Source organism: Kogia breviceps, chromosome 16, assembly GCF_026419965.1.
Source record: "Kogia breviceps isolate mKogBre1 chromosome 16, mKogBre1 haplotype 1, whole genome shotgun sequence".
In the NCBI taxonomy this organism is placed as follows: Eukaryota; Metazoa; Chordata; class Mammalia; order Artiodactyla; family Physeteridae; genus Kogia; species Kogia breviceps.
The window spans coordinates 25,740,789-25,766,940 of NC_081325.1; the positions used below are offsets into that span (position 1 = coordinate 25,740,789).

General features: G+C 40.6%; 2 protein-coding genes across 12 annotated transcripts in view; one reads left to right on the top strand and one right to left on the bottom strand.

The window, feature by feature from the left end:
• The window catches only part of NAA16 (N-alpha-acetyltransferase 16, NatA auxiliary subunit), a 67,297-nt gene extending 58,780 nt beyond the window's left edge, over positions 1 to 8,517 (bottom strand). For 3 of the 11 annotated variants that reach the window (XR_010837350.1, XM_067017001.1, XM_067017003.1), the window contains exons 1-4: positions 8,186 to 8,501; positions 4,330 to 4,414; positions 2,641 to 2,745; positions 1,033 to 1,190 (exon numbers count right to left, since the gene is read on the bottom strand). Coding sequence is in view for 7 of the 11 variants with exons in the window: in XM_067017001.1 (XP_066873102.1) it covers positions 1,033 to 1,190; positions 2,641 to 2,745; positions 4,330 to 4,414; positions 8,186 to 8,239 (402 nt within the window). In the remaining 4 variants the exon portion in view is untranslated. Of the gene's footprint in view, positions 1 to 1,032; positions 1,191 to 1,765; positions 1,796 to 2,640; positions 2,746 to 4,329; positions 4,415 to 8,185 lie in introns of all 11 variants that reach the window. The other 8 variants (XM_059041727.2, XM_067017000.1, XM_067017002.1 and 5 more) reach the window with 5 other exon arrangements.
• Positions 8,518 to 8,547: 30 nt separating this feature from the next.
• Positions 8,548 to 26,152, top strand: part of MTRF1 (mitochondrial translation release factor 1) — a 64,271-nt gene continuing 46,666 nt past the window's right edge. Inside the window, exon 1 of the mRNA XM_067017006.1 lies at positions 8,548 to 8,624. The gene's annotated coding sequence lies outside the window, so the exon portion shown is untranslated. The remainder of the gene's footprint in view (positions 8,625 to 26,152) is intronic.

Below are 26,152 nucleotides of genomic sequence, written 5' to 3' on the forward strand. Positions count from 1 at the left end.
TATAGCACAGCATTAGCACATAGGCAATATTCTAGCTTTTCAAAAAGCATTAAATGAGGGACTTCCCTGGTGGAGCAGTGGTTAAGAATCTGACTGCCAATGCAGAGGACACGGGTTCAAGCCCTGGTCTGGGAAGATCCCACATGACACGGATCAACTAAGCCCACGAACCACCCACAACTACTGAGCCTGTGAGCCACAACTACTGAAGCTCGCGAGCTCTAGGGCCCGCATGCCGCAACTACTGAGCCTGTGTGCTACAACTACTGAAGCCCGCATGCCTAGAGCCCATGCTCCACAACAAGAGAAGCCACCGTAATGAGAAGCCCGCGTACCGCAACGAAGAGTAGCCCCCGCTTGCCACAACTAGAGAAAGCCCACACACAGCAACAGACCCAACGCAGCAAAGAATTTTTTAAAAATTAAATAAGTAAAAAACCGTAAAATGAATAAACTAGTTATCCTTTTTTGATGATCAAGTTTGCACTTCCAGGGACTTCTCAGGTGGCACAGTGGTTAAGAATCCGCCTGCCAATTCAGGGGACACAGGTTCAATCCTTGGTCCAGGAAGATCCCACATGCCGCAGAGCAAACAAGCCAGTGCGCTACAACTACTGAGCCTGTGCTCTAGAGCCCACGAGCCACAACTACTGAGCCCACGCACCAAGACTAATGAAGCCCACGTGCTTAGAACCCATGCTCCACAACAAGAGAAGCCACCATGATGAGAAGCCTGCACACCGCCAATGAAGAGAAGCCCCTGCTCACCGCAACTAGAGAAAGCCCGCACACAGCAATGAAGACCCAATACAGCCAAGAATAAATAAATAAATTAATTAATTATTTAAAAAAGCATGCAGTTCCACTACTATTATCGGAGGGAAGATCCAAAGTGACTTTTCCTTCTACTACAGACTGTAATGAACAATCAAGTCTACATGACCTTGTCTTAAGTTTACCTCATTCTGAATTCACATGCTTTTAAATTATATCTATTGTAAAAACATGTACATTTAAGACTCAAGTACTTACTCGATAACCTTCAAGGTCTCTCATTTGAATCTGTAACAGAGAGAGATCCCTCAAAATTTGCAGATTATCTTTATCTAACTTGAGGGCATTTCGGTAACACTTAATAGCTTCATCATACTTCTTATCAGAACGCTGCAAGAGTCCATATACATGCCAACCTATTAAGTTAAGGAAACCGACATTCACAGATACTAGAATATACTATGCTACATGTCTAATAGAAAGCTTACCTTAACAAAATGGTATTTTGTTTGGGATTTACTTCAGAATGATCTGGCATCAGAGGGAGGGGGATAGTAAGCAGGTGATAAAATATGAAACCAGATCAGCCTTGATTGACAACTGCTAAATTATTGAAGCCAGCTGATAGGCAGATAGGGGTGCATCATTCTATTCTATTTTTGTACATGTCTGAAATTTTCCATAATATATTTTTAAGTAACCTTAGAAAATTATTGGTAAAAATTCTTCACATTGCCTACCTCCATCCCCTCACTTTCCTATGCCAGCACCTCAACACTCACTTATTCTCAAACACTATGTATGGAAACAGAATATGTATTATACAAAAATTACAATTATCTTTTAAAACAAGTATATATTCAATCAATTAATAAAACATGTAACCATCAGTTAATTCACTAGTGATAGTAAAGGCCACAAAAATTAAGTTTTTATTTAATGTAAAGTCAAGTCTTAGGCTATCCTGGAGCCAAAAAACTATCATACTTACATGCCCTCTCTCTTCGCTCTGGGGTAAGCACTGGGATAAAGAAATAAGTATTTAGTATTTTGAGAGAACCCTAAGCTAAATATGTAAAAACACCACTAAGACTACTGACATTCAATACTGGCCAATAGCTAGATGATTTAAATGTTAAAAATTAAGATACAAGGGTAAGATGTGAAAAGGTTATAAGTATATAAATAGGTAAAACAGAGATTAAAACAATTTCAACGATCAATCCCTAAACAATATTTTTGCTTTTTTAACAAACTGGGATACTAGTCAATGAAAAAATACGATTGTAAGTACCCAGATGAAGTAACAGCTAAGTCCCTGTGCAACAGAAACCAAGCTGAAAATCAATATGATATTTAATACTAAATAAAATCTATTTTACATCAAGTTGCTTCTGAATTTTTCTCCTAAAATTTCTAAAGGAAAGTTTAAGGAACATTTAAGGAACACAAGTATTGCTATACAGCTAAGTACTATACAGGTAAGTTATTATTTGGAACGAGGAAAGTATCACTCAGTTTATGGATGTATAGGAAAAAAAATGGGTTTTAAATCACATTTAATTATTAGTTACTATTCTCTCACACTAAGCACAACTGCAGTAAATATACAGTGCATAGTAATTCTCTTTAAAATACTCCAATAAGCAAAAAAAAATAAGAAGTAGGAAACAGATGAAACTAATATTAAAAATGTTTATAATTATTGAAACTTGATAATGGGTACATAAAGTTCATTACATTTACTCTTCCATATAGTTTTAAAATTTTTCATAGTGAAGTTTTTTTAAAATTTGAGTTAGAAAAAACTCATAAATGTAAAATACATAAATGAAATTAAACTATTCAACTACTGCAAAAGGATACAGACATGACTCTTGACATCATTACGAAGTCCTTTACGAACAAATTCATACGCCTCTTCTTTTTTTCCTAAACAGTTCAATGTTAATCCTTTCATAGCCAAAGTCTCTGAAAAATATTTTTAACCTCTATTTACACATGAAAAATTCAAATTATTCTCTTAGCACTATTTTAATATCTGAGCTCTACCAATACCTACATTATTCATCCTTTTAATCCTATAGTTAGAAGAATTTCTCTCCAAATAAAAAAAGTAAAAGTATATTTATGTATCTGCTTAAAGTTTAGCCCAAGTCCTTGTCTGAAATTCCTCAGGCTGGGACTGAGTTGGTAAAATGCTTTCTGTCTTTCTGAAGACTCTATAAAGGAGGTTAAGATTATTCTGCTGAAAAAAGGTAACACAGCAAGGTCCTGAGTCCTGTTGAGTTAAATCTACTGCAACAGACCTCAGCTTTCACCTGAGGTCAATCCTACTAAGAATCAAATCATCTGATTTATACCCCACAAAAATCATTCAATCTACCTTAGAGAGATGTACAGAATTTAAAAATCACCTCACTCATTATTGGAACAGACTTCATTTTTGGCTGCAAGTTTATTCCAATGAATCCCACTTAGGCTAATTAACATCAGTTTGCATTTGAAAAGCACGACACTGGACTATGGGAATGGCAACCCAAGAATATGTTGAAGGTAGTTAATCAAAGATTGTTTAGAATGAAATAATTCTCTGAATAATCCACAAGAAGGGAATTAGACAAGAACAATGGTTTTCAAACTGATCTCTATGGACTATGGTTTTCAGAACGGGTGATCCAGCAGTCCAGGTCCCTATGACCAAACATCTTATTTTATCTGTTTTTACATAATGAATTTCCCCACGAGCTCCCCTTTGGATAAGGGCTCCAAACAGCTTGAAAACAAGCTTTAATTTCTAAAATTCTATGAAATTACTTCTTTCCATTTCCTTCAAAGAATGTTTTAAGTGTTATTAGAAAGCTGAGTAGGGTCAGCCTATCTTCCCCAAAAGATGGTCTCAATAATTACTCAAGTCTAATATTCAGAAACCCAATCAGCTTTGCTCTGCTATAGGACCATAATTTACACGTCTAACCCAATCCATCCTTTTACCAAACACTGGTCACCAGTGAAAAAGAATGAGACAAGCAAATACAGACTTACTAACATCAGTGCTAGAAAAACGACCCAAGATAATACAGCGGTAAATCAGTAGTATCTTACTTACATATGAAGGTTAGCAGATAGATTAAAAAATACATCTACCAAAAAATAAAATGCATTTGATTGTATCTTCATACTACTTTGGTGTTGCAAATATTGTTCTAATTTTACACATGAGAAATCAAAGGATAAACTTAAATTCTATTCAAAGTAACAAATGAAATCAGGTCTATAAAAATACAGGTATATATGCCAACTACTCACCAATATATCAACCAATCATTTCTCATCTAAAAGTAAAGACTGTAAATATACCTAAGCATAACAGAAGTAATCTAGAATAAGAATGATATGAGGCATATCTGAAAACGTTAAACATTTATGCACTCTAATAGAGAACTACAAGGCCATGCAATCTGGGAAGTATTCTTGTTTAACAGTTGGGAATCCTATCCATCTGATTTCACAATTAGATTTCCCCAAAGTAATCTCTCATAGGTGAGATAATACCTCCATGTTCAGCAAATTTTGGATTTGAAAGAATCATCTTGCAAAACTTGAGGCCATTTTTGTATTGCTTCTGTTCATAACACTTCTGTAAAGAAATATGAACAAAAATTATTATATAAAATGAATACAAATGTAGCAACTTTTCATTCCATTACATAAATTCTAAATTCAAGATCCAAAATTAGGTCTAAAACATATGTGATGGAAAGGTTTTGTATCAATTCATATCAGTTATAACATGAAGTTTACCTCTGTTACCTACTCCTTGCCAAACTATTCTGGTATCTGAGTATTTTCACTTTTATAGAAGATAAAGAAAAAAACACCATAATTGTCAACCAACACACTGCTACAGCTTTCTTTTATTCAAAATCCAAAAGCAAAAACATATGTGATAACACAGAAAAATACTAGAAACTGCATTAAAAGTCTTTGCTACTTCAGGAATGGAACCAAGGCATACACACACAAAAATACTGCTATTTACTGAGCAACTAACATGTGTCTGTACAAAACTTGCTATAACTCATAACAACTCCTTAAGGTAGGTGTCATGACCTCCACCTTACAGATGTAGAAACTGAAACTTAAAAGTCCATTAAATTAATTTATAAGTGGCTCAGCTTAGTTACAAGTTCTCCTCTGACTCCAAGACTATGGTCTTTCCATCACTTGTAGTCTAATACAAGTGTAAGCAAATCTCTTACACTTGTATTAGACTAGATTTATTTAGGAATAAACCCTCTTTATTCCTCAATGCCACCAGCCAGGCTAAGCAATTCACGCCTGCCCTCCACAGCCATTAACCATCAGAACACTGCATCTTTTTAACTCAATCTCTCACTTACGTGGTGGTTACGGGTTTTCTTTTTAGTACTCAACCTGCCAAGCTCATCCCCACCTCAGGGCCTCTGCACTTGTGTTCCTTCCACCCCCTGAAATGTTTTTCCTCCCCACATCTTCCCATGGCTGATTCCTTACGATCAAGTTTTACATATCATCTACCTGACAACTCTAACTAATACTGCCAGCCTCTTACAGCACCCCCCAGCAACACTCTATCATATTACTCTATTTTCTACACAGCGCTATCATTTCCTGACATTCTTACTCATTTTTGTACTTATTTAGTGTCTATCTTCCCCACCATACTGTAAGCTCCTGAGAACAAGGATCTTGCCTATTTTAAACACTGCTGCATCCTCAGGTTCTAGACAAATAAGAACTGCTCAATACATAGTCAATATATACATTCAAGTTCAAAGCAAAACAGTACCAGCAAAGGAGGAGGAAGAGATTAATTCTTGCCAACAGGGGTGGAATATGGAGAGGAGAATTAGAAAAGTATTCTTAGAAAAAGAGCTTTAAATTAAGGCTTCTTGATTGCCTATGGGGAAGAGAACTTAGTGGTTGGGAAAGAAGATAGGAAAACCTGAATTTTGAACCACGTGAATATATTACATATTCCAAAAATATTAAAAAAACAAAAACAAAAAAACCAGCAGAAGGAACTACTGGGGAAGAGGAAAAGAAGAGAAATATTATTTTTTTTTCTGCCTTACCAAGTGATCTGGAAGTAATAATATCATACTACCAATAACAGTAATAGTTAACACTTTTTGGAAGCACTTACTATGTGTCAGGCACTGTTCTCATTTATTCCTTACTTAAATACCAGGAAAGCCTGAGATACACGTTATCTACATTTTAGATGGAGAGACTGAGGCACAGTTACCGAGTTTACACAGCTAGTAAGTGTCAGAGACACAATTCAAGCCCCGGTAGTCATCTCCAGTATCCGAGTACTCGGGTTAAAGAAAAGTCTTAAGTTCAGTAAGGAATATCTACTTAGTAGACAAGATAGACTCTAGTTTCAATTTTGCTACTGACCAGACCGAGAACCTTAGACACTTAGTCCGAGAACCTTAGACACTTAGTCATTTACCATCCCTGGGTTTGATTGTCTCATTTGTAAAAGAGTGCCTGCAATAGCTCCAAAATTCAACAAGACATAAAGCTAACAGCCAGTCTGGGGAAAGACAGGCAGGTACCAGCCATGCAGAACATGTGATAAGCAACCTGGTGAATTTGTATGGGTGTGTTTCAGTAAAACGATCATTTTTTAAAAATTACTGTTGGTGGCAAAGCATTTTGGTCCACCAACCGAACTTTAAAGAATAATTTTATTATAGACTTCTGTTTGCTATGGAATTTGTCATAGTAAAACTTTACCCACACTTATTGCAATTTGAGACGATCAAATCATTCACTTTTGCAGTATCCTCCTAAACTCATGTAACGTTATAATAAACATTACATACCCAGATAAAAAATGTATAGCATTTCCCAATTTATTGGGGGATAAAATTAACTCTGCAGTGGTCTTTACATTTTTTATAACTAGAGTAATAATAAATCATATAATTGTTTTTCATTATGCTACTGATAAATGATTTGAACTAGAAAATATCCATGTATAGAGAAAATAAGTGTCTGTCATCTTTTAGGTATAATACCAAATGTCCTGAAATCCAACAATTTATAGATAATTTTTCATTAACATGTTTCAGTTTCCTCAGACCAAAAAAAAACACCCCACCCAAAAGGGGCATAAAAGTTCACTTCTCCAATTCCACACTGCGAAAAATACAAGGGTATGAGAAAAATGAAAGTAAAATAAACAAAAAATATATGTAAAGTCGAATGAAGCAATTTGTCACAATGCTTTAATTAGATTTATGTTTTTACACTCGTTTCTCATCATTTGTTCAACACTAAGCACCATATAAAATTAAGACAAAATTTTCATCCCATTTACTATGTAGCTTTTGTAACATTCTCAAGACTAATGTGACGTTTCTATTTGGATTGAAACAGAACGGCTACTATGATATTTCTTTTTTCTGCAGTTGGTTATACTTTATTTTATATATAATAAAGGCAGGCAACAGCTAATGGTCATATAACCAACACAAGCTCTGATTAATAAATTCACCCTTAAAATCTAAACGCTGGTTTTCAGATGAAAGACAATCAGTCTCCAGTGTCTACTGAGAAAAGCAAAGGCATGTTGCCTCTCCTCCCTGGAAAACCGTGAAGGTACCAGGACGGTGACACATAACCCTCAGAAAACTCCCCTCTCCACCCGGCCGCCGTCATTATTATGGGGCCATTATTCAGGATTCTGCTCGGAATCAAAGTAAATGCCCCCCTCAAGTACAATACCAGCCAGTCCGCGCGGCTTCAACCACTTACAGGGCCTGTACGAGTTAAAAACAGAGCTGTGCTCGGCTTTAGAACTTAGAAATGCAGTTCGAGTCACGTACTTCCCATAGAGGATTAGTACGACACAGCAAAAATAGGCAAACTCTCTACCAAAGGGAGGATGAGTCTCCGAGATTTTAGTTTCCCGTAACCGGTATAAATCGGATCCCACCCCCATTACAGGATCGCTCCCGCTTTCATAGGTGTCGAGGTGCGCTGTGCAACAGATTCCACATAAAGCAGTGAACGAACACCTGGACGCAGGGATGCTGGCAAAAGTAACTGGGGTGGACCGGGGTGAGGAGGTCGCGAGGCCGGCCGCTAGGCGCCGCAGAGGGCACAGGCTACTCCCGGCCGGCGCGCCCAGGCCCAGGGTGACTGCGGCGGGAAGATTCTGGAAGGAGCGGCCGCGGAGGGAGGGAGGAGAGCGGGGTGGCGGGCCCTGCGAGGCGAGGGTAGGGCAGTGCGGGTTCGCGCACAAAGAACTCAGGGGGGCCGGGCCCGGCCGCGCAGGCGCCATCGCCGCCAGACAGCTCGCCGCGCCGGGCCCGGGGCTGCCGGGGGGTGGGCGGCGCAGCCACTGGCCACTCACCAAGATGCGTTTGAAGAGGTTGCTCTCCTTTGGCGGCAGCTGCACGTTCGGCATCGCGGCTGGAGAGGAGGCTGGGTGCCCGCGCGCTCCGTTTCGCGGGATGGGCACTGGAACGAGCCGCGGCTAAGAGTCGGGCTGCGGGCGACGGGTCAGTTCATTGGCCTAGATTTGGGGCTGAGCAGCCTAGGCAGGGCTGTCGGGCAGGGCTAGCAATGGAAAAGGAAGCCGGTCTCAGTAGGATGCCCTTCAGCCCCAGCCTTGATTTGGAGCAAGCGGCGGCGGCTCCAGTACGGGGCAAGATGGCAGCTAGGGCCCGCCCACCTCGAGCGAGGCGGCGTGCGCATGCGCCCCGCAGCGAGGACCTGGGGCCCTGTGTTAGGCGGTCGCCTCTGTCACCTGCACACAGGCCCCGGGTAGGGCGCTTGCACCGTAGCCGTTCGTAAGTCTCTGCCTTGTATTGTTCTTTGGTTGTTAGGCTTATGGCCCAAGATAATGTTAGTTATATCAGAATCTGACTTTTTTGATTTCGCTCCAGTCAGGAATTTAAACAGTGCTGGACTCAAAAGTAAATTTCTTCATGTAGGACGAACTTGTTTTCCTTATTTTCTCCCTCGACTTAGACTTTAAGAGAAGCCTTTTCTCTCCAGGGCAGAGCAAAGAAGTATTCACAACGTATATGAGGTCACTGGGCAGGACTTGAAAAGGGCTAATGTGAAAGCACGTTTGAAATGTCAGAGAAAAATATTCTCAGCAGTTTAGAACACCTAACATTGTCGGTGAGAATTACGGTGGTTTTATGGGGCGCCTGATTCCCCAGGTCTACCTACGCTTTCTCCTCAGGTGGTTCTCCTTTATACAAGACCTATAATAATGAAAGAAAAAAGATTCAAACCCAGGATCTTCCAACTCTGGGGCGCTTTCTACCATACATAAACGGCAGCATAGTGACAGAAATGTGTGAGTCTAGAAAGATCTGGACATACATTGTTGACAAGAATAGCCGTACATATGGTGTAGGTTTAATATTAAGGTATGTGTAAATATTAGGTACATAAACTTATACATGTTCTGGATCTTCGTTTGTGCATGTTTGTGAGACTACAGGGTAATTGATGCATAGTTGCATTTAATGGGCTGTAATCAGAACTGGGTTGGGCTTACTTGATTTTTTTCCCCTGTAGCCTGAGTTGGTTGGAGATGGGAGAAAGTGTCACCTGAGTCTTTTTTTTTTTTTTTTTTTTTTTTGGCCACTCTGCAGGGTTTGCTGGATATTAGTTCCCCAGCCATGGATCAGATGCGCACCCTCAGCAGTGAAAGTGCAGAGTCTTAACCACTGGACTGCCAGGGAATTCCCTCACCAGAGTCTTTTAAAATAAGGAAGGGACTGTTATTAAAACGGGCGAGGTCCAGAAGGGCCTATGTGTTCTAGACAGAAACTAGGCTCCTCAAGCTATTAGAGAGGAAGTAGGCAAAGAGGGCTTCATGGGAAACTTGGCTGAGTGGCACCAGAGCTGGTGGTGGTCTCCTAAACCAGGGGTCCCCAACCCCCGGGCCACAGACCGGTAACAGTCCGTGGCCTATTAGGAACCCGGCTGCACAGCAGGAGGTGGGCGGCAGGTGAGTGAAGCTTCATCTGTGTTTACAGCCGATTGCTCCCACTACCGCCTGAGCTCCGCCACCTGTCAGATCAGCGGCGGCATTAGATTCTCATAGGAGTGGGAACCCTGCTGTGAACTGCGCATGCGAGGGATCTAGGTTGCTCGCTCCTTTTGAGGATTTGATGCCTGATGATCTGAGGTGGAGCTGAGACAGTGATGCCAGCACTGGGGAGTGGCTGCAAATACAGATTATCATCAGCAGAGAGGTTGGACGGCACAGAGACCATAATAAATCAGTTGCTTGCAGACTCATTATCAAAACCCTGTCAGTGAGGGGCAAGTGACAGTTAAGCTGCCTCTTACAGAGTAGAGTGGACATAAGCAGCACACTTCGGGTGTCACTGTCTCCCATCACCCCCAGATGGGACCATCTAGTTTCAGGAAAACAAGCTCAGGGCTCCCACTGATTCTGCATTATGGTGAGTTGTATGATTATTTCCTTATATATTACAATGTAATAATAATAGGAATAAAGTGCACAATAAATGTAATGCCCTTGAATTGCCCCAAAACCATCCCCCCGCCCCCGTAGCCCCCAGTCCATGGAAAAATTATCCTCCACCAAACTGGTCCCTGGTACCAAAAAGGCTGGGAACCACTGTCCTAGATGAGCAGCAGGGACAGCGGAGAGCCTGCTCACAAGCACCCTCCGACTCCACCACTCCTATAGTCCCTACCCACTCTTTGCTCACCATGACATTACTGATTCCTGAAAACTTTTTGGCTCCCAGTTTATCTACATCCTCACATGTAAAGGGTTAATTGTGGGAAGAGCAGAAGCTCCAGTGCTCCAGTCAGATTATCCCTTGATCCTCATAGGACATGGACTTTTCTGGAATGTACCTCAGCCAGCTCAAGCCACTCTGCCTCACCTCAATGCCGACTTCAAAATGACAGGTTGAAAAAAGAGTGCACGCATACCTCGTTTGTCTACAGTGGGATGGGGTGTGAAGGGAGAGGTGGGGAATTGAAAAGAATGCCAATATCGTAGCTGGTAGTTGTCAGCCTGAACCTTAGAGTGTCTAAAAGACGTGATGCACACACAGTGAGAAAGCCTGGATTAGCCCATGGCTTGTAATTTTATCACTGACTTCCTGTTTAGTCTGGAGCAAATCTTATTTCCACCTTTCAACAGAAAATGGGGTTATAATAACATTATGGTAATCTGGCACACCAGGGTTATGCGAATGTAATGCTTAGTCCTTCCTAAACCCTTAGAAAAAAAACAAATGCCTTGTAAATCTGAACTCATTGTCTCTCAGGAAGAATGCTGAAGCCCCACTGAGGGCCTCTACCCAGATGTTCTCTCCTGGTGCTTCAGGCAGGGTGGACCTCCTTTAGAATCATGCACATGGTAAAATAACAGTAGCAACACCTGTAAAGACCTGAACAGTTCCGGAAGCACTTTTTACGTACGGGATATGGGCCAGTGATTCTCCTGCAAAGTCTCGTAGAGCCAAGGAGAAAAGAATCTAGAAAAGGATGGTCTCCACCCCATATACATAGCATATCTTACAAAGCCAGCTGACGGGGTAAAATGAAGTCATTTGCTGCTATTCCCACCACCAAAGGGATGGAAAAGAACGCATCAGATTGCATAATGTTTCTGCTCACTTCTCCCTTCCACGCTCTTGTTTCAGAAAAGAGGGTACTTCATTCCTCCCTGGGAGCTCTTGGTCCCATCTCCTTTTTTTTCCCTGAACTTTCATTCATCAGTTATTCCCCCCACTATTTGCATTTTCTCCCTCCTTATGTAGTTTATATTCTATGGGAGGAGGCGGACAATAAACACATAAAGAAACAAGATTATTCCAGACTGTGGGAGGTCCTGGGAAGGAAATAAAACAAGGTCATGTGAGGGCAATGGGGGTTGAGGAGAGAACAAATGTGCTTAAATACTCGAAATACTTCAGGTACTCAGGAATGATCTAGAACAGCTTCTGGAGAGGTGATAACATGAACAGAGACCTAAAGGATGAGAAGAGAATTAGCAAGATGAGAAATTGGAACATCACTTTCCAGGGAAAGGGAACCACGTGCACATGCCGTAATATAGGAACACGATTAAAAGAGTCAGGTTAAGAACTACAGGTTCAAGGAGGTGGCTGGGGGGTCATGCGGGGAGGAAGATGGTACATGGTTCAGTTGAAACTGTAGCCCAGGTTGCCTTGGGTTTGTCATCTTAGGCAATGTGGTGTGGTTTGGTTTGGTTTCATCCTAAACTCAGTGAGGGAGCCACTGAAGCATTTGAAGCAGGAAGGTTACATGATCTGATTTATTTTTTTAAAAGGTCACTCTGAAAGAGATAATGGGGTTTCTTCTAGGAAAGTGCCAATTCTAATCTAATCCTCCTTAAGATTTGGTTTCTGCCTCTTTTGAAAATGTTCTCTGAAATCTCACCAATTCATTTGTTCAGTACTTAGTTATGGAGCACAGTGTGACAGACAGTCTTCTGAGAAACAAAACTAGCTGCCCTCATGAAGCTCACATGTTAAGGATTGCCTAGTGGCCAAATCCAAAGATTTTTTTTTTCAGTTCACAGTTTCCTTAACATCTCTGTAGCATTTCACACAGTGGATCACCCGGTCCTTGACTTTTTCTGCCTCAGTCACCAAGCCCCAGCAGAATCCTGGGTTTCTGCCTGTCTCTCCTCCTAGTCATTCTCTGGGTCCTCCATCATCTCCTCCTCTTCCTTTTTTTAAAAAATTAACTTATTTTATTAACTTATTTTTGGCTGCATTGGGTCCTCGTTGCTGCACACAGGCTTTCTCTAGTTGCGGCGAGCGGGGACTACTCTTTGTTCCTACTCTCATTGCAATGAGAAGCCCGCGCACGGCAACAAAGAGTAGCCCCCGCTCGCCGCAACTAGAGAAAGCCCAAGCGCAGCAATGAAGACCCAACGCAGCCAAAAATAAATAAATAAATTTTAAAGATAAAAAATAAAATAAAACGTATCATCTTTCCATCAAACCAGCTCAAGTACTGGCTTTGCAACAGGGAAGAACCTTCGTATTCTATTGCAAGTTATTCACTAAAGGGATGTTGCCTATAAGCTTAAATTATACATAATAGCCCATCTCTGGGAGCCCTGCCTCCCAGGTAATGAGCATTATGCTAAAATACCTTTGCTTAGCTCACAGGAAGCATCCTGACCAGGCCCACCTGTGAATGACTGCAGCGAGGGAGAAATTAACACATCCCCTCTGGAGGCTAATGGGAACCAGGAAATGTTTGACTTTACTCCCTCCCCTTTATGTATAAAAGAAGCCTGAATTCTAACTCAGGCAAGATTGTTCTTTGGGACACAAGTCCACCATCTTCTCAATCTGCCAGCTTTCCAAATAAAGTCGCTATTCCTTGCCCCAACACCTCGTCTCTGATTTATTGGTCTGTCCTGTGGCGACCAGTATGATCTTGGACTAAGTAACAACTTCTCTATTATTGTTAATGACACCACTCCTGTAGTTAAAATTTTCTGATCAGTTTTGACTCCCCTTTATTATCCTCCACATTCAAGTTGCCTAGTCCTTTAAATTCTAGGTCTGTCACGTTTCTCCCTTTCCTCCTTGCCTTCCATTCCCACTCCACCTTAACATTAAATATTGTAAAAATCTCATAATTGCAAAACCAAGTAACCTCATAACTCTACTTTCAGGCTCTCTCCTCTCCATTTCATTTTGCACATTGCTCTAGATTTGTCTTTTCTATATAAACTCACTGTATAAAAACTTTCAATGACCACCCATTGTCTAGAACTCAGTCTATTCTCAGATTTTTCTTTCACTTTGCTCCCACAATTACCTTATATAGCAGCAGAACCGGTGGGTACATCAGGTCCAGTATTTCCTAAACTCCATACTTCCGCTCAACCTGATAGTTTTATGAGATTGTTCTCCCAATACGCTAATCTTTATCTTCGTAAGTTCTTCATCCCAAATGGCATGACTTCCATAAGATCTTCCCAAGTCTTCCCAGTAGATCTAATCTCTCTCTTCTCTGTATTTACGTAGCACTTTGTCCTTCTTTTATGCCTTTAGTCTTAGTGTGTTTTATGTTTTATAAATTGTAAATTGTTCGAAAACAGTTGTTCTCAACCTTGTCTGCACTTTTGTATCGTCTAGGAGCTTAAAAATCTACTGATGCCTGAGTCCTACCTCCAGAAATTCTGATTCAATTGGGGGTGGGGTGGAGATTGGGCATTTCAAATCTTCCCGGATGGCTGTAATGTGCAACCGGAGTTGAGAAACACTGTTTCCAGGCATTTCATCCAAATCCAGGCTTAAACATGCCACCATTCCTCTTGAGGTTGAATTTAGATAAGGCATATAAACAACAAAAAAAAAAACCCTCACCACCAAGATTCAATTTGGAACCCTAAGCAAAAGCCACAAATTGCAGATAGGACCACAGATAGTGAAAGTGGCCTAGCATTAGCACCATTCAAAGACTCCGGATCAGCGCAGAAACATCTTGACCCAAGAGTTCTCTCAAAACTATCCACAGATTCACACCCTCCAGTCCTCTCACTTCTGTTGTCTTCTTGTTTGTCTGTCTCTCTGCTTTCTCTACAAACGCATCCTCCTACTGCTCCTGTCTATGCCACACCTTTCCATTTGGCTTTATCCTCAACCCTTTCACTGAGCATTCTCTCCCTCCTTACCTTCATTGACATCCAGCCCTTCATCAGGGACATTGTCTCTCCTTTTGCACCTCCCTCTGCTTATATACCATAGGAGTTCGTGAGGGAAAAATCAGCACTTTTGCCCCCATCCCACTCTGCTCCCCCCCAAATCATAATACTTCACCTTCGTTTAAGGACAGGATACTTGAGTCTATACTCACCAGCTTTGTTGTTCTCTTCTCCTTTTCCTCTTGGTCACTATCCTTCATTTGTCCATTCGCCAAGGGACTAGTTGTCATTTCAACTTCACTCCTAGCACCCATCTACTATGATTCCAGTAACTGTATGTATGATTTAAAAACCCTAGCCTTGGATAAATAAACTCTGGTACATTTAGACAATGGAATATTATTTAGTACTAAAAAGAAATGAGCTATCAAGCCATGAAAAGACATCAAAGAATCTTAAATGTATATTACTAAGTGAAAGAAGCCAATCTGAAAAGGCTGCATACTGTATGATTCCAACTATATGACTTTCTAGAAAAGACAAAACTATGGGGACAGTAAAAAGATCAGTGTTGCCAAGGGTTAGGGGGAGGGAGGGATGACTAGGTGAAGCACAGAGGGTTTTCAGGGCAGTGAAAAGTATTCTGTATGATACTATAGTGGTGGCTACACATCATTATACACTTGTCAAAACCTATAGGGTGTACAGCACCAAGAGTGAACCCTAATGTAAACTATGGACTGTGGGTGATAATGATGTATCAATGTAGGTTCATCAGTTGTAGCAAATGTATTGCTCTGGTGGGAGATATTGACAATGGAAGAGGCTATGCATATGTGGGGACAGGGGGTTTCCATAGGGGAAATCTCTGTACCTTCAGCTTAATTTTTCTGTGAACTTAAAACTGCTCTAAAAAATACAATCCATTAAAAAAAAAATCCCTAGCCTTACAGTTCCTTGGTTTCATCTACAAAGACCTTCACCTTCTACCCTATTTTAGCTACCCACTCCCATGGCCAAATTTAGAATTAGCAAGACCTGCCCCTCCTCTTAAATCATAAATTCTAGCAATCTACTACCTTATATTTTATTTTATTTTATTTCATTTCATTTTACCACACTGCACAGCATGCGGCATCTCAGTTCCCTGACCAGGGATCGAATCTGTGCCCCCTGCAGTGGAAGTGTGGAGTCTTAAGCACTGGACCACCAGGGAAGTCCCTGAAATTATTTTTAAATGAGAAGAGATTTGCCAATCTCCTCTTTTCTTCCACAAACATTTGCTGATTCCTTAATAAGAGCCTTTCACTCTTCAAGATGCAGGGGATCTAAGCTAGCTCATTCACTCTACTATTCTCAATATACCTCTTCTTCAACTGCATCAAACTTGCCAGTTTCTGGGTCACACTATTTTCTCCTTATCTATTCACTCATTCAACCCCCATTTCTGGAATACCCCTCAGCACCCATCACTTTTCTTCTTTCTTCCCCTCTCAGCAAAAACAGTGCCTTCTGGACTTCCCTGGTGGTCCAGTGGTTAAGAATCCACCTTCCAGTGCAGGGGACATGGGTTCAATCCTTGGTCGGGGAACTAAGATCCCACAGGCAGTGGGGAAAGTAAGCCCGCGGGCTGCAACTACTGAGCCCACGCGCCACAACTGGAGAGGATGCACACTGCAGCTACTGAGCCTGCGTGCTCTGGAGCCTGCGTGCCACAACTGGAGAGAAGCGCATGTTCCACAACTAAAGAGAAGCCCGCTCACCGCAACGAAAGATCCCGCGTACTGCAACTAAGACCTAACGCAGCCAAAAATAAATAAATATTAAAACAAAAAACAAAAAAACAGTGCCTTCTGGCCTATGCAGAATTAATTCCTCCAACAGTGCTTAGGAGGGAATACATTTCTAATTTCTTTGGAGACTTTACTTCTCTCTCCTTATTCTCCCTTCTCTTCTCAATTACTGTAATCATTTAATAATAACTTATTGAGCACATACCCTGTACCAGACACTATGTATAATTTGCTATTTCTTATTTAATCCTCATGAAAGCACCATGAGAAAAATACTATTATCCTCCTTTTACAAATGAGAACTGAAGCTTAAAAAAAGTAAATTTATACCCAATAATGAAACTAAGTAAGGGCCATCTCACCAAAGTTCATGCCTGTAGCCACTATGCTAAACTGCTTTTCATAGCATACTAATGAGTTTCCATAGATCCTTTGCCAGCCTCATTCAGTTTATTTTTTGCATTAATTTCCAAGGGAAAAATCTGTATTAATGGGAATCTGCATTAATTTTCTATCACTGCTGTAACAAATTGCCACAGATTATGTCTTAAAGCAACACAAATTTATTATCTCACAGTTTTGGACATCAGAAGTCAGAAATGTGTCTGCAGGACCATGTTCCTTTCGGAGGCTCTAGGAGAGAATTTATTTCCTTGCCTTTACCAGCTTCTCCAGGCCACCTGCATTTCTGGGCTCATGGCCCTTTCATCCATCTTCAAAGCCAACAGCAAAGCATCTCCTCTACTCTCTGACCTCTGCTTCCTCTTCACATCTTCTCTCTGACTCTAACTCTACTGCTTCTCTATAAAGACCCTTGTGATCACACTGGGCCCACGGAGATAATGCAGGATCATCTCCCCATCTTAATATATTTAATCACATCTGCAAAATCTCTTTTTGCCATATAAGGTAACATAGTCACAGATCCCGGTGATTAGAGTGTTACACACATTCAGCCTACTACATGATCTTTGTAAAATACAAATCTAATGATGCTTTTAAAAAAGTATTAATTAATTTATTTACTTTGGCTGCTCCGCGTCTTAGTTGCGGCACTTGGGATCTTTGTTGTGGCCTGTTTAGTTGCAGCATGCGGACTTCTTATTTGTGGCAAGTGCAATCTTAGTTGTGGCATGCACGTGGGAGCTAGTTCCCAGACCAGGGATAGAACCCAGGCCCCCTGCATTGGGAGCGCAGAGTCTTACCCACTGGCCCACCGGGGAAGTCCCTAATGATGCTTATTGCTTAAAATTCTTCCATGGCTTCCAGGAGAAAGCTGAGCCTCTTTATCTGAGAATGTGAAGCCCTTTATGATTTGGTTCCTGCCTATCTCTTGAAATTTCCCAGATTCTCAGTGTGTATCTGTGATGCCCTTCCTATCTGTGCCTAGCTCACTTCTACTTGTCCTTCGGAATTCAGATTAAGGATCAGCTTCTCCCCGAAGCCATCCCTGTCCCTGACCCTGATATGGCTGCCTCTCCTCTACACTCTCAAAACACTCACTGCTCATCTCTAATATAGGGCTCATCATAATGTGTTGAAGTCACTAACTTACTCATCTATTTCCTCCATTAGACTGAAGTCCCTCTGGATCAGACACCATGTCTTATTTAACTGTGCATTCCCTGTGTTTTACGGTTGGTGTTCAAAAATATCTTTGCTGAATTAATCATCTTCCTGTAGCACATAGCATAGTATCTTATGTATAGTACAGAGTCAAAAACATATTTGTTAAATTGAGCTATAGTTGTTTTCACCTCCTCAGGAACAGGAAAGTAATTTATCATCTTCTGCCAAAGAGATTCAGAATTTGGGACTTGCATCTTGCTCCCCAGAACTGTAAAATGAAGTGTGAATAATAAATTGCTAAGTATAATACAAGGAAAGATTCAGCAATATTACAAGAATTGTAACTGAGCTTAAATGAAGGACTATGATAGGTAGATGAGCTGATCTATCAAAGACAATGACAGCTGGAATGGAGTCTGTTTTCCTCACCTTTGAACCCCTAGCACTTAGAAGAGTGGTTGGCACATAGTAGATATTCAGTAAATACTGGTTTGATGAAGATAATTTCAATGAATTGCACTCCAGGCAGAGGAATTAGTACTGTCAAGAAAAATTGGAAGACACTGAAATAGGCAAAGGGATTATAAGACCTCCTGTTGAATTAACTGTTTTTCATTGTCTTTGAGCTATTTTACAACTCTTTTATGTTGTAGAAAACTGCTAACAATGCACATGATTCTTTTACTGAGATTGCCCTTTTTAAAAAATTACTTAATTTATTTATTTTTGGTTGCGTTGGGTCTTCGTAGCTGCGGGGCAGGCTTTCTTTAGCTGCCCGAGCAGGGGCTACTCTTTGTTACGGTGCGTGGGCTTCTCATTGCGGTGGCTTCTCTTGTTGCCTAGCACAGGCTCTAGGCGCGTGGGCTTCAGTGGATGTGGCTCGCAGGCTTTAGAGCGCAGGCTAAGTAGTTGTGGCACTCGGGTTTAGTTGCTCCTCGGCATGTGGGATCTTCCCGGAACAGGGCTCGAACCCTTGTCCCCTGCATTGGCAGGCGGATTCTTAACCGCTGCGCCACCGCCGTGCACATGATTCTTTTCCCTTGAAATGCAAATTTGTATAACTGCGGTGCAAGTGGTTATGTCTTTCGTGTACTGACCAGTTTTTCATCTTTTAAACAAATTCATTTCAGCATTCCTTATGGTGTATTTATGTTTTCTCTTTAGATTTTGTTTAACAAATTATAACATCCCTCATTAATTAATAATTAATTTAAAAACTGGCAGTTGTATATTTCATATTTATACAAAAGTCATAATCTTACCTTTAAAAACTATCTTTTAGCAATATGAACAAAAAAAAAAACAAGTTTGAAGATGTGTTTTGGTGGAAATAAGGAGTTATCTGGTTGAGCTGAAACTTGAGGTTCTTGGAGGATATCATGAGAGAAGAAAAGAGGCTAGCTAGATTGGAGTCAGATCGTGGAGAGCTGAGAGAACGATGTGCAAGTTAATGAGAGAATACGGGCAGCAGAATCAAGGTCACAGTGCAGCCCAGCCTTTTTGGTTCAAATTCCTTTGGCCACTCTTGATCTGTCTGTTGGGCACAGTCTTGAGCAAGTCACCTAGCCGTGCTGTGCCTCAGCAATTCGTAGTGTTGTTGGGAAGACTGAGTGAGTTAGTTAAATGTTAAAAATTTAGAGCACTACCTGGTAAAGAATAAGTACTCAGTGAATGTTAACTACTGTAGTATTGTTTCAGTTCACAGTTCTTTACCCGAAATACTTGGACCAGATGTTTTCAGACTTCAGGATACTTTGGATTTAGAAAGGAAATGCATATACCGTACATTATAACACTTTCAGCAGAATCTGGAGCAGCATCCTGTAATCTAACAAACAAATATTTCTTTTTTAAATTAAATCAAATTAAATTTTATTTTTTATTGAAATATAGTTGATTTACAATGTTGTGTTACTTTCTGGTGTACAGCAAAGTGATTCAGACATATGTATTCTTTTTCAGATTCTTTTCCCTTTGTAGGTTATTAGAAAATATTGAATATAGTTTCCTGTGCTATACAGTAGGTCCTTGTTGGTTATCTATTTTATATACAGTAGTGTGTACATGTTAATTCTAAATTCCTAGTTTATCCCTCTCCCCATGAATAAATATTTCTTCAGTAAAATTTATGAATATTTATTCCAAGTGAGATAAATACAGATATAAATAGCCTCACTTCAGTCTCAGTTGGTATGCCTGCCAAACTGGGTTTGGGTTAGGGCAGATTTGGCCATCAAATAAGTTACCAGAAACCCTTCAGTTTTCAGAGATTTTTTGATATTTGCATTGAAAACAAGGTTTTTCAGAGCTTTGGGGATTTGAGAATTGCCATACTACTAAAGTGCAAAAAAAGATAAGATTGAAATAGAATTTGGAAATCCTGGAAATTGTTCAGAAAGCAAACTTTTGAATTTGATCACCTCTCAACTTTGGCAAAGTTTTAATTTTTTCTTTTAAAAATTTCAAAGCAAGGGCAGCAAATAGTTGATGAGGAAAAGTTTCTCTTTATAGAGATTCCAAATAATAAATGATGTCAGGGGACTTCCCTCGTGGCGCAGTGGTTAAGACTCCACGCTCCCGGGCTTCCCTGGTGGCTCAGTGGTTGAGAGTCCGTCTGCAGATGCGGGGGACGCGGGTTCGTGTCCCGGTCCGGGAGGATCCCACATGCCGCGGAGCGGCTGGGCTCGTGAGCCATGGCTGCTGGGCCTGCGCATCCGGAGCCTGTGCTCCGCAACGGGAGAGGCCACAACGGTGAGAGGACCGCGTACCGCAAGGAAAAAAAAAAAAAAAGACTCCACGCTCCCAATGCAGGGAGCCCAGGTTTGATCCTCAGTCAGGGAACCAGATCCCACACGCATGCCGCAACTAAGAGTTCGCATGCCGCAACTAAGGAGCCTGCGAGCCGCGACTAAGTCCCGGCACAACCAAATAAATAAATAAATAAATAAATTCAGAATGATAAAATATCACCATTTTGCAACTTCTAATGGAATAATGGATCTAGGCAATCAAGAGCTTCTAGTATTTTAAAAAGACACAACTAAATATTTTGCATCTTCCTTTGTAAGTATCTAACCCACCTATGAATTAATTTTGAAAAAAAAAACAAGTAAATATGACTCTGTTCAAGCTTCCAGACCAGTTTATAGGAAATACAGGAAACAAAGGAACATGATAAACACCACAACACAAGTCTAGAAAAATCTAGACTGTGTGAAACTCCTCAAGGCAAAGGATCTGGTCTCTTCAACAAATACACTGCAAATTAAAAAAATTAAAAAGAGGGGGGAACCTGTAGATTAAAACAGACCAAGTATTATATATAGCAACAAATAGCAATGTATGGACCTTATTTGAATCTTGATATGACCAAGCAAACTGCCTCCCCCTCCCCAAAAAAGAAAAAGACAAAAAATCTGGCACAATCAGGGAAATTTAAATACTGACTAGATATTTGATAATATTGAGAAGCTATTTTTAATTTTTAGGGGTGATCATATATTTTAAAAATCTTTATCTTCTGGAGATGTATACAAAAATATTTACAGACGAAGAGTTACGATGTCTTTTTTTTTTTTTTTTTTTTTGGCGGTATGCAGGCCTCTCACTGTTGTGGCCTCTCCCATTGCGGAGCACAGGCTCCGGACACGCAGGCCTAGCGGCCATGGCTCACGGGCTTAGTTGCTCCGCGGCATGTGGGATCTTCCCGGACCAGGGCACGAACCCGTGACCCCCGCATCGGCAGGCGGATTCTCAACCACTGCGCCACCAGGGAAGCCCAACGATGTCTTGTATTTGCTTCAAATTAATCCAGTGAGGATGAGAAGAGAAAGGGAGGAGGAAAGGTGAAACACGAAGTTGATAATGTTGAGAATTCATGATGAGTGAACAGGGGTCATTTTACTGTTCCATTTTTGAACATGTTTGAAATTTTTCATAATAAAAAGGGAAAAAATAAAAAGATATATATCTACACACACAGAGAGTATAGATTACATTGTATTCCTCAAGGGAAGATTTGGCTCTAAGTTGGAAAGTACTTTAATGCTTATAAAGGGTATTTGAAGACTACTGTTAGTAGAAAAAGATGGAAAAACTAAACTCATTGAAATGAAAATTTGCAAATGTATAATTCAAAACTGAAGGAAATAATTTAAGAAAAATATTTAGCCTGAAATTTAGGATGAAAAATGGAAGAGATGAGGGCTTCCCTGGTGGCGCAGTGGTTAAGAATCCGCCTGCCGATGCAGGGGACACGGGTTCGTGCCCCGGTCCGGGAAGATCCCACATGCCGCGGAGCAACTAAGCCCGTGAGCCATGGCCGCTAGGCCTGCGCGTCCGGAGCCTGTGCTCCGCAACGGGGGAGGCCACGACAGTGAGAGGCCCGCATACCGCAAAAAAAAAAAAAAAAATGGAAGAGATGAAATTACCAAGAAGTTGTAGGAGACAACACTAAATGAGCTTGTTTAACAAAGCTGACCTCAACCTAGGCTAATACCAGTTTATGGGGTAAAAGATGAGCTTCCAGGATCTACGCTTTTATTATTATTATTAGAGTAAAAGAAATACATCCTAAGTTGACATTTCAAGACCCCTTGAACACCTCTTGACTCTGAAAATAACTTGCGATCTAGTTTCAATAATGCCAGCAGGTGGCGTGTTTGTTAGCTTTATTTTTTTTCAAGCTCCGAAAATTTTGAGAACCAGTACGAACATGTGAAAATAAGAAATGCTCTTTTTTCATTCTTCGTATTTCGCTTCTCTCTGGAAAAATAGTTTATAAGAATACAAATAGAATAAACTCTGTTTTGCTACTTTTCCACCATATTGAGAGCTTGAATTTTGTATTAAATTGCTACCTGCTTTCACTTTTTCTATAGTAAAATATATCTGATTAAAATCCCAAGCCATTGCCAGTCTTCCCATTGTGAAATGTCTCAAGATGTGGTCAAGAGCCAAACTCCCGGGAATCAGAAAGCCAGGTGCATCTTCACAGTGTGCCAAGAAACAATGTGTTATGGCTTGAGTGCTGAGATTTTATGTTGGCTTTCAGTGCCACTGAAAATTTCCCAGATAGGACCAAAGTTTCAGGTTAGCCTGGAACAATCTCTACCCTCACCCTTGTCTAGGTCCCCAAAGAATGTTCAAGGCTGAGGAAAGTCTGGTGTTCTATTTCTCTCGGGGTAAGCCCTAAGCAGACAGTTTACTGATGTGAAATCTCTGCTGAAGGACACAAATCGACCTCTTGTTAGTACTCTAGACGCGAGTGTCCCCAGAATCTTTAAAAGAATCCGGAGGTCTCTGAGAGGAGGTTAAGTGAAAATCCCCATTCCCTACCCCTTTGGGTTTGGGACTGATTTACTCTAAATGGAGATGAAAAATGACCCCACGTATTTTGTTGTGTTAGCATGCTCCAAGTTGGAGGAGGGGGACACAGGTCATTTAGTTTCTGAGAAGGAGATAACAAATTGTCAGTGCCCATTACAAATTCATTCAACAAGAAAGTATTCATAGTTGACTTTATTGTGAGAAATATTTCAGACATGGTAGTGCTTGTTTCTAATTTAATCAAAATGCTAATTCTTTTTCCCCCACTGAATTAACCTCTTTTTTTACTATTTCTGGAAACTTTTATCCTGTAATATATCAGACTTCTTGCAAATAGAAGTTGTTTAACTTCATAGAACAATTCGAGAATAATAACTTCCATAAAGCTTTTCAATCAAACATGAATGTCTTTTTTCTTTTATAGCTTTCTTGTTTACAATACCCATCACAAAATTTCAAGAAATTCATAGTACTGTGAAAAGGAAAATAGAGATTACCTATAATTCCCCCAGATTTTTCTTTTCTTTTTTTTTTCTTTTTTTTTTTTTTTGGCAGCACTGCACAGCTTGTAGGATCTTAGTTCCCCAACCAGGGATTGAACCCATGACACAGCAGTGTAAGCACACCAAGTCCTAACCACTGGACCACCAGGGAATTCCCTCCACCAGACTTTTAAATATGCATCACATACTTCTTTTTAAAAAAATCAATTAATTATTTATTTATTTTTGGCTGCATTGGGTCTTGGTTGTTGCATGTGGGCTTTCTCTAGTTGTAGGGTGCAGGGGCTACTCTTCCTTGCCGTGTGTGGACTTCTCATTGCAGTGGCTTCTCTTGTTGCGGAGCACGGGCTCTAGGCATACGGGCTTCAGTAGTTGTGGCACGAGGGCTCAGTAGATGTGGCTTGTGGGCTTAGCTGTTCTGTGCAGTCTTCCCGGACCGGGGCTCCAACCCGTGTCCCCTGCATTGGCAGGCGGATTCTTAACCACTGCGCCACGAGTGAAGTCCCACATACGTTTTTTAAATGAAATAGTTTGATGAATAAATATAATTATAACCCCATTACCTTCTTTAAAAAAACATGGAGGAGGAAGCAATATTTATAGTCTTTAGGGATTTTCTTTAAATTTAGAAATAACATTCATAGAGTATATAACGTTTCATGTATATCTCAATAAATGTTTACATATGTAAATGTCTTTGCTTGGGCTGCCATAACAAAGTACCATACTGAGTGGCTTAAACAACAGAAATTTATTTCTCACAGTTTTGGAGATTGGAAAGTTCAAGATCAAGGTGCTGGCAAGGTAGGTTTCATTCTGAGGCTTCTTCTCTTGGCTTGTAGGTGGTTGCTATCTTGCTGTGTGCTCACCCCCTGACCTCTTTTCGCTTGTTGAGGGCAAGAGGGGGGCAGAAAGAGACTATATAAGCTCTCTGGTCTCTTCCTGTAAGGGCACTAGTCCTATCAGATTAGGGTTCCCTCTATATGACCTCATTTAACCTTAATCACCTTAAAGGCCCTATTTCCAGTAGGGTCATATTAGGGGTTAGCTTAAACATACTGAATTTGGGAGGGATTAGTCCATGGCACTAAAGCTTATTTTTTAAGAAGGAAGTTTTATATATACTACTTAAGTTATATATCTGCATACATACATCAAAATAAAGAATTAAAGGATTTTGTTGGATAATTTAGGAGAATGATTTATGTGGGTTCTTTGGTATTCGTGAGAGCAAAGATTTTTGTCTTTTCTGTTCATTGCTGAAGTCTCATGTCTAGAATAGTGATTAACACATAACTGGTTCTCAATGTTTACTGCATGAAAGATTGAATGTTTTCTTTTCTTTTTTCTGGAGGAGGGAGGCAGTATCAGAGCTTAGGAGCCATAGATCATTAAAACAGATTGTCTTCATTGAATCTCAGCTCTATCACTTACTAGTTCTTTTACCATGGACAAGTTACTTAAACGCTCTGTGCCTTAGTTTTATCTTCTGCAAAATGGGTATTTTACGGTTGTTGTAAAGATTAAATTAATTAATAGGTTTAAGCCATTTAGACTAGTATCTAATATGTAGTTGGTAGAAGTAGATACCTTGAAATAGGCAATACATGTTAGATATTTACATTTATGCCTAATTCTCCTTTTTATATATGTGGTCATAAACTAAGAAAATATCTTGTGAAGTTGGTAATGTGGAATTCTTGTTGCCTCTGCTTTTCAGGAAGAAATAGTACGGCACAGAGGTCAAATGACTTGTAAATGTGATCACCAATGTAAATGTATCCTACTTGAATATTCAAAGTAAGGCAATAGGGCTTCCCTGGTGGCGCAGCGGTTGGGAATCCGCCTGCCGATGCAGGGGACACGGGTTCGTGCCCCGGTCTGGGAAGATCCCACATGCCGCGGAGCGGCTGGGCCCGTGAGCCATGGCCGCTGAGCCTGCGCGTCCGGAGCCTGTGCTCCGCAATGGGAGAGGCCACAACAGTGAGAGGCCCGCATACCACAAAAAAAAAAAAAAAAAAAAAAAGTAAGGCAATATATATATTTGCATTTTCCTGGAATTATTTATTTTTTAGGATTTCTAATGCTTTACTTAACTGATGGTTTACAAGCTACAAACTTAAATTGAGCCCCAAAATTGTGTTTATGTATACAACAGCTATAAATTCACTAAGTTGTGGCTATATATAGCCTCTCATATTTTGGATCCTCCTTATGATTAAAAAAAATACAACTTTATAGTCTCAGTTAGTCATTATGTATCTTCTCAGGCAATGGAAGCTGAAAGTACAAGTATTAACATGCAGAATCCTGCAAATTTTTGAAAGATGAAAAGGGATCCTCATTTAAAAAAATCAGGAATCTCTGCTCTAGTGGCTCTACATACAAGAAAATTCTTGTATATCTTGATCTCTTAATCAGAACTGTAGAGAATCTCCCTTCTGGGCTTGCCTGAAACCCAAAGCTCCACCTTGGCCTAGGGGGTT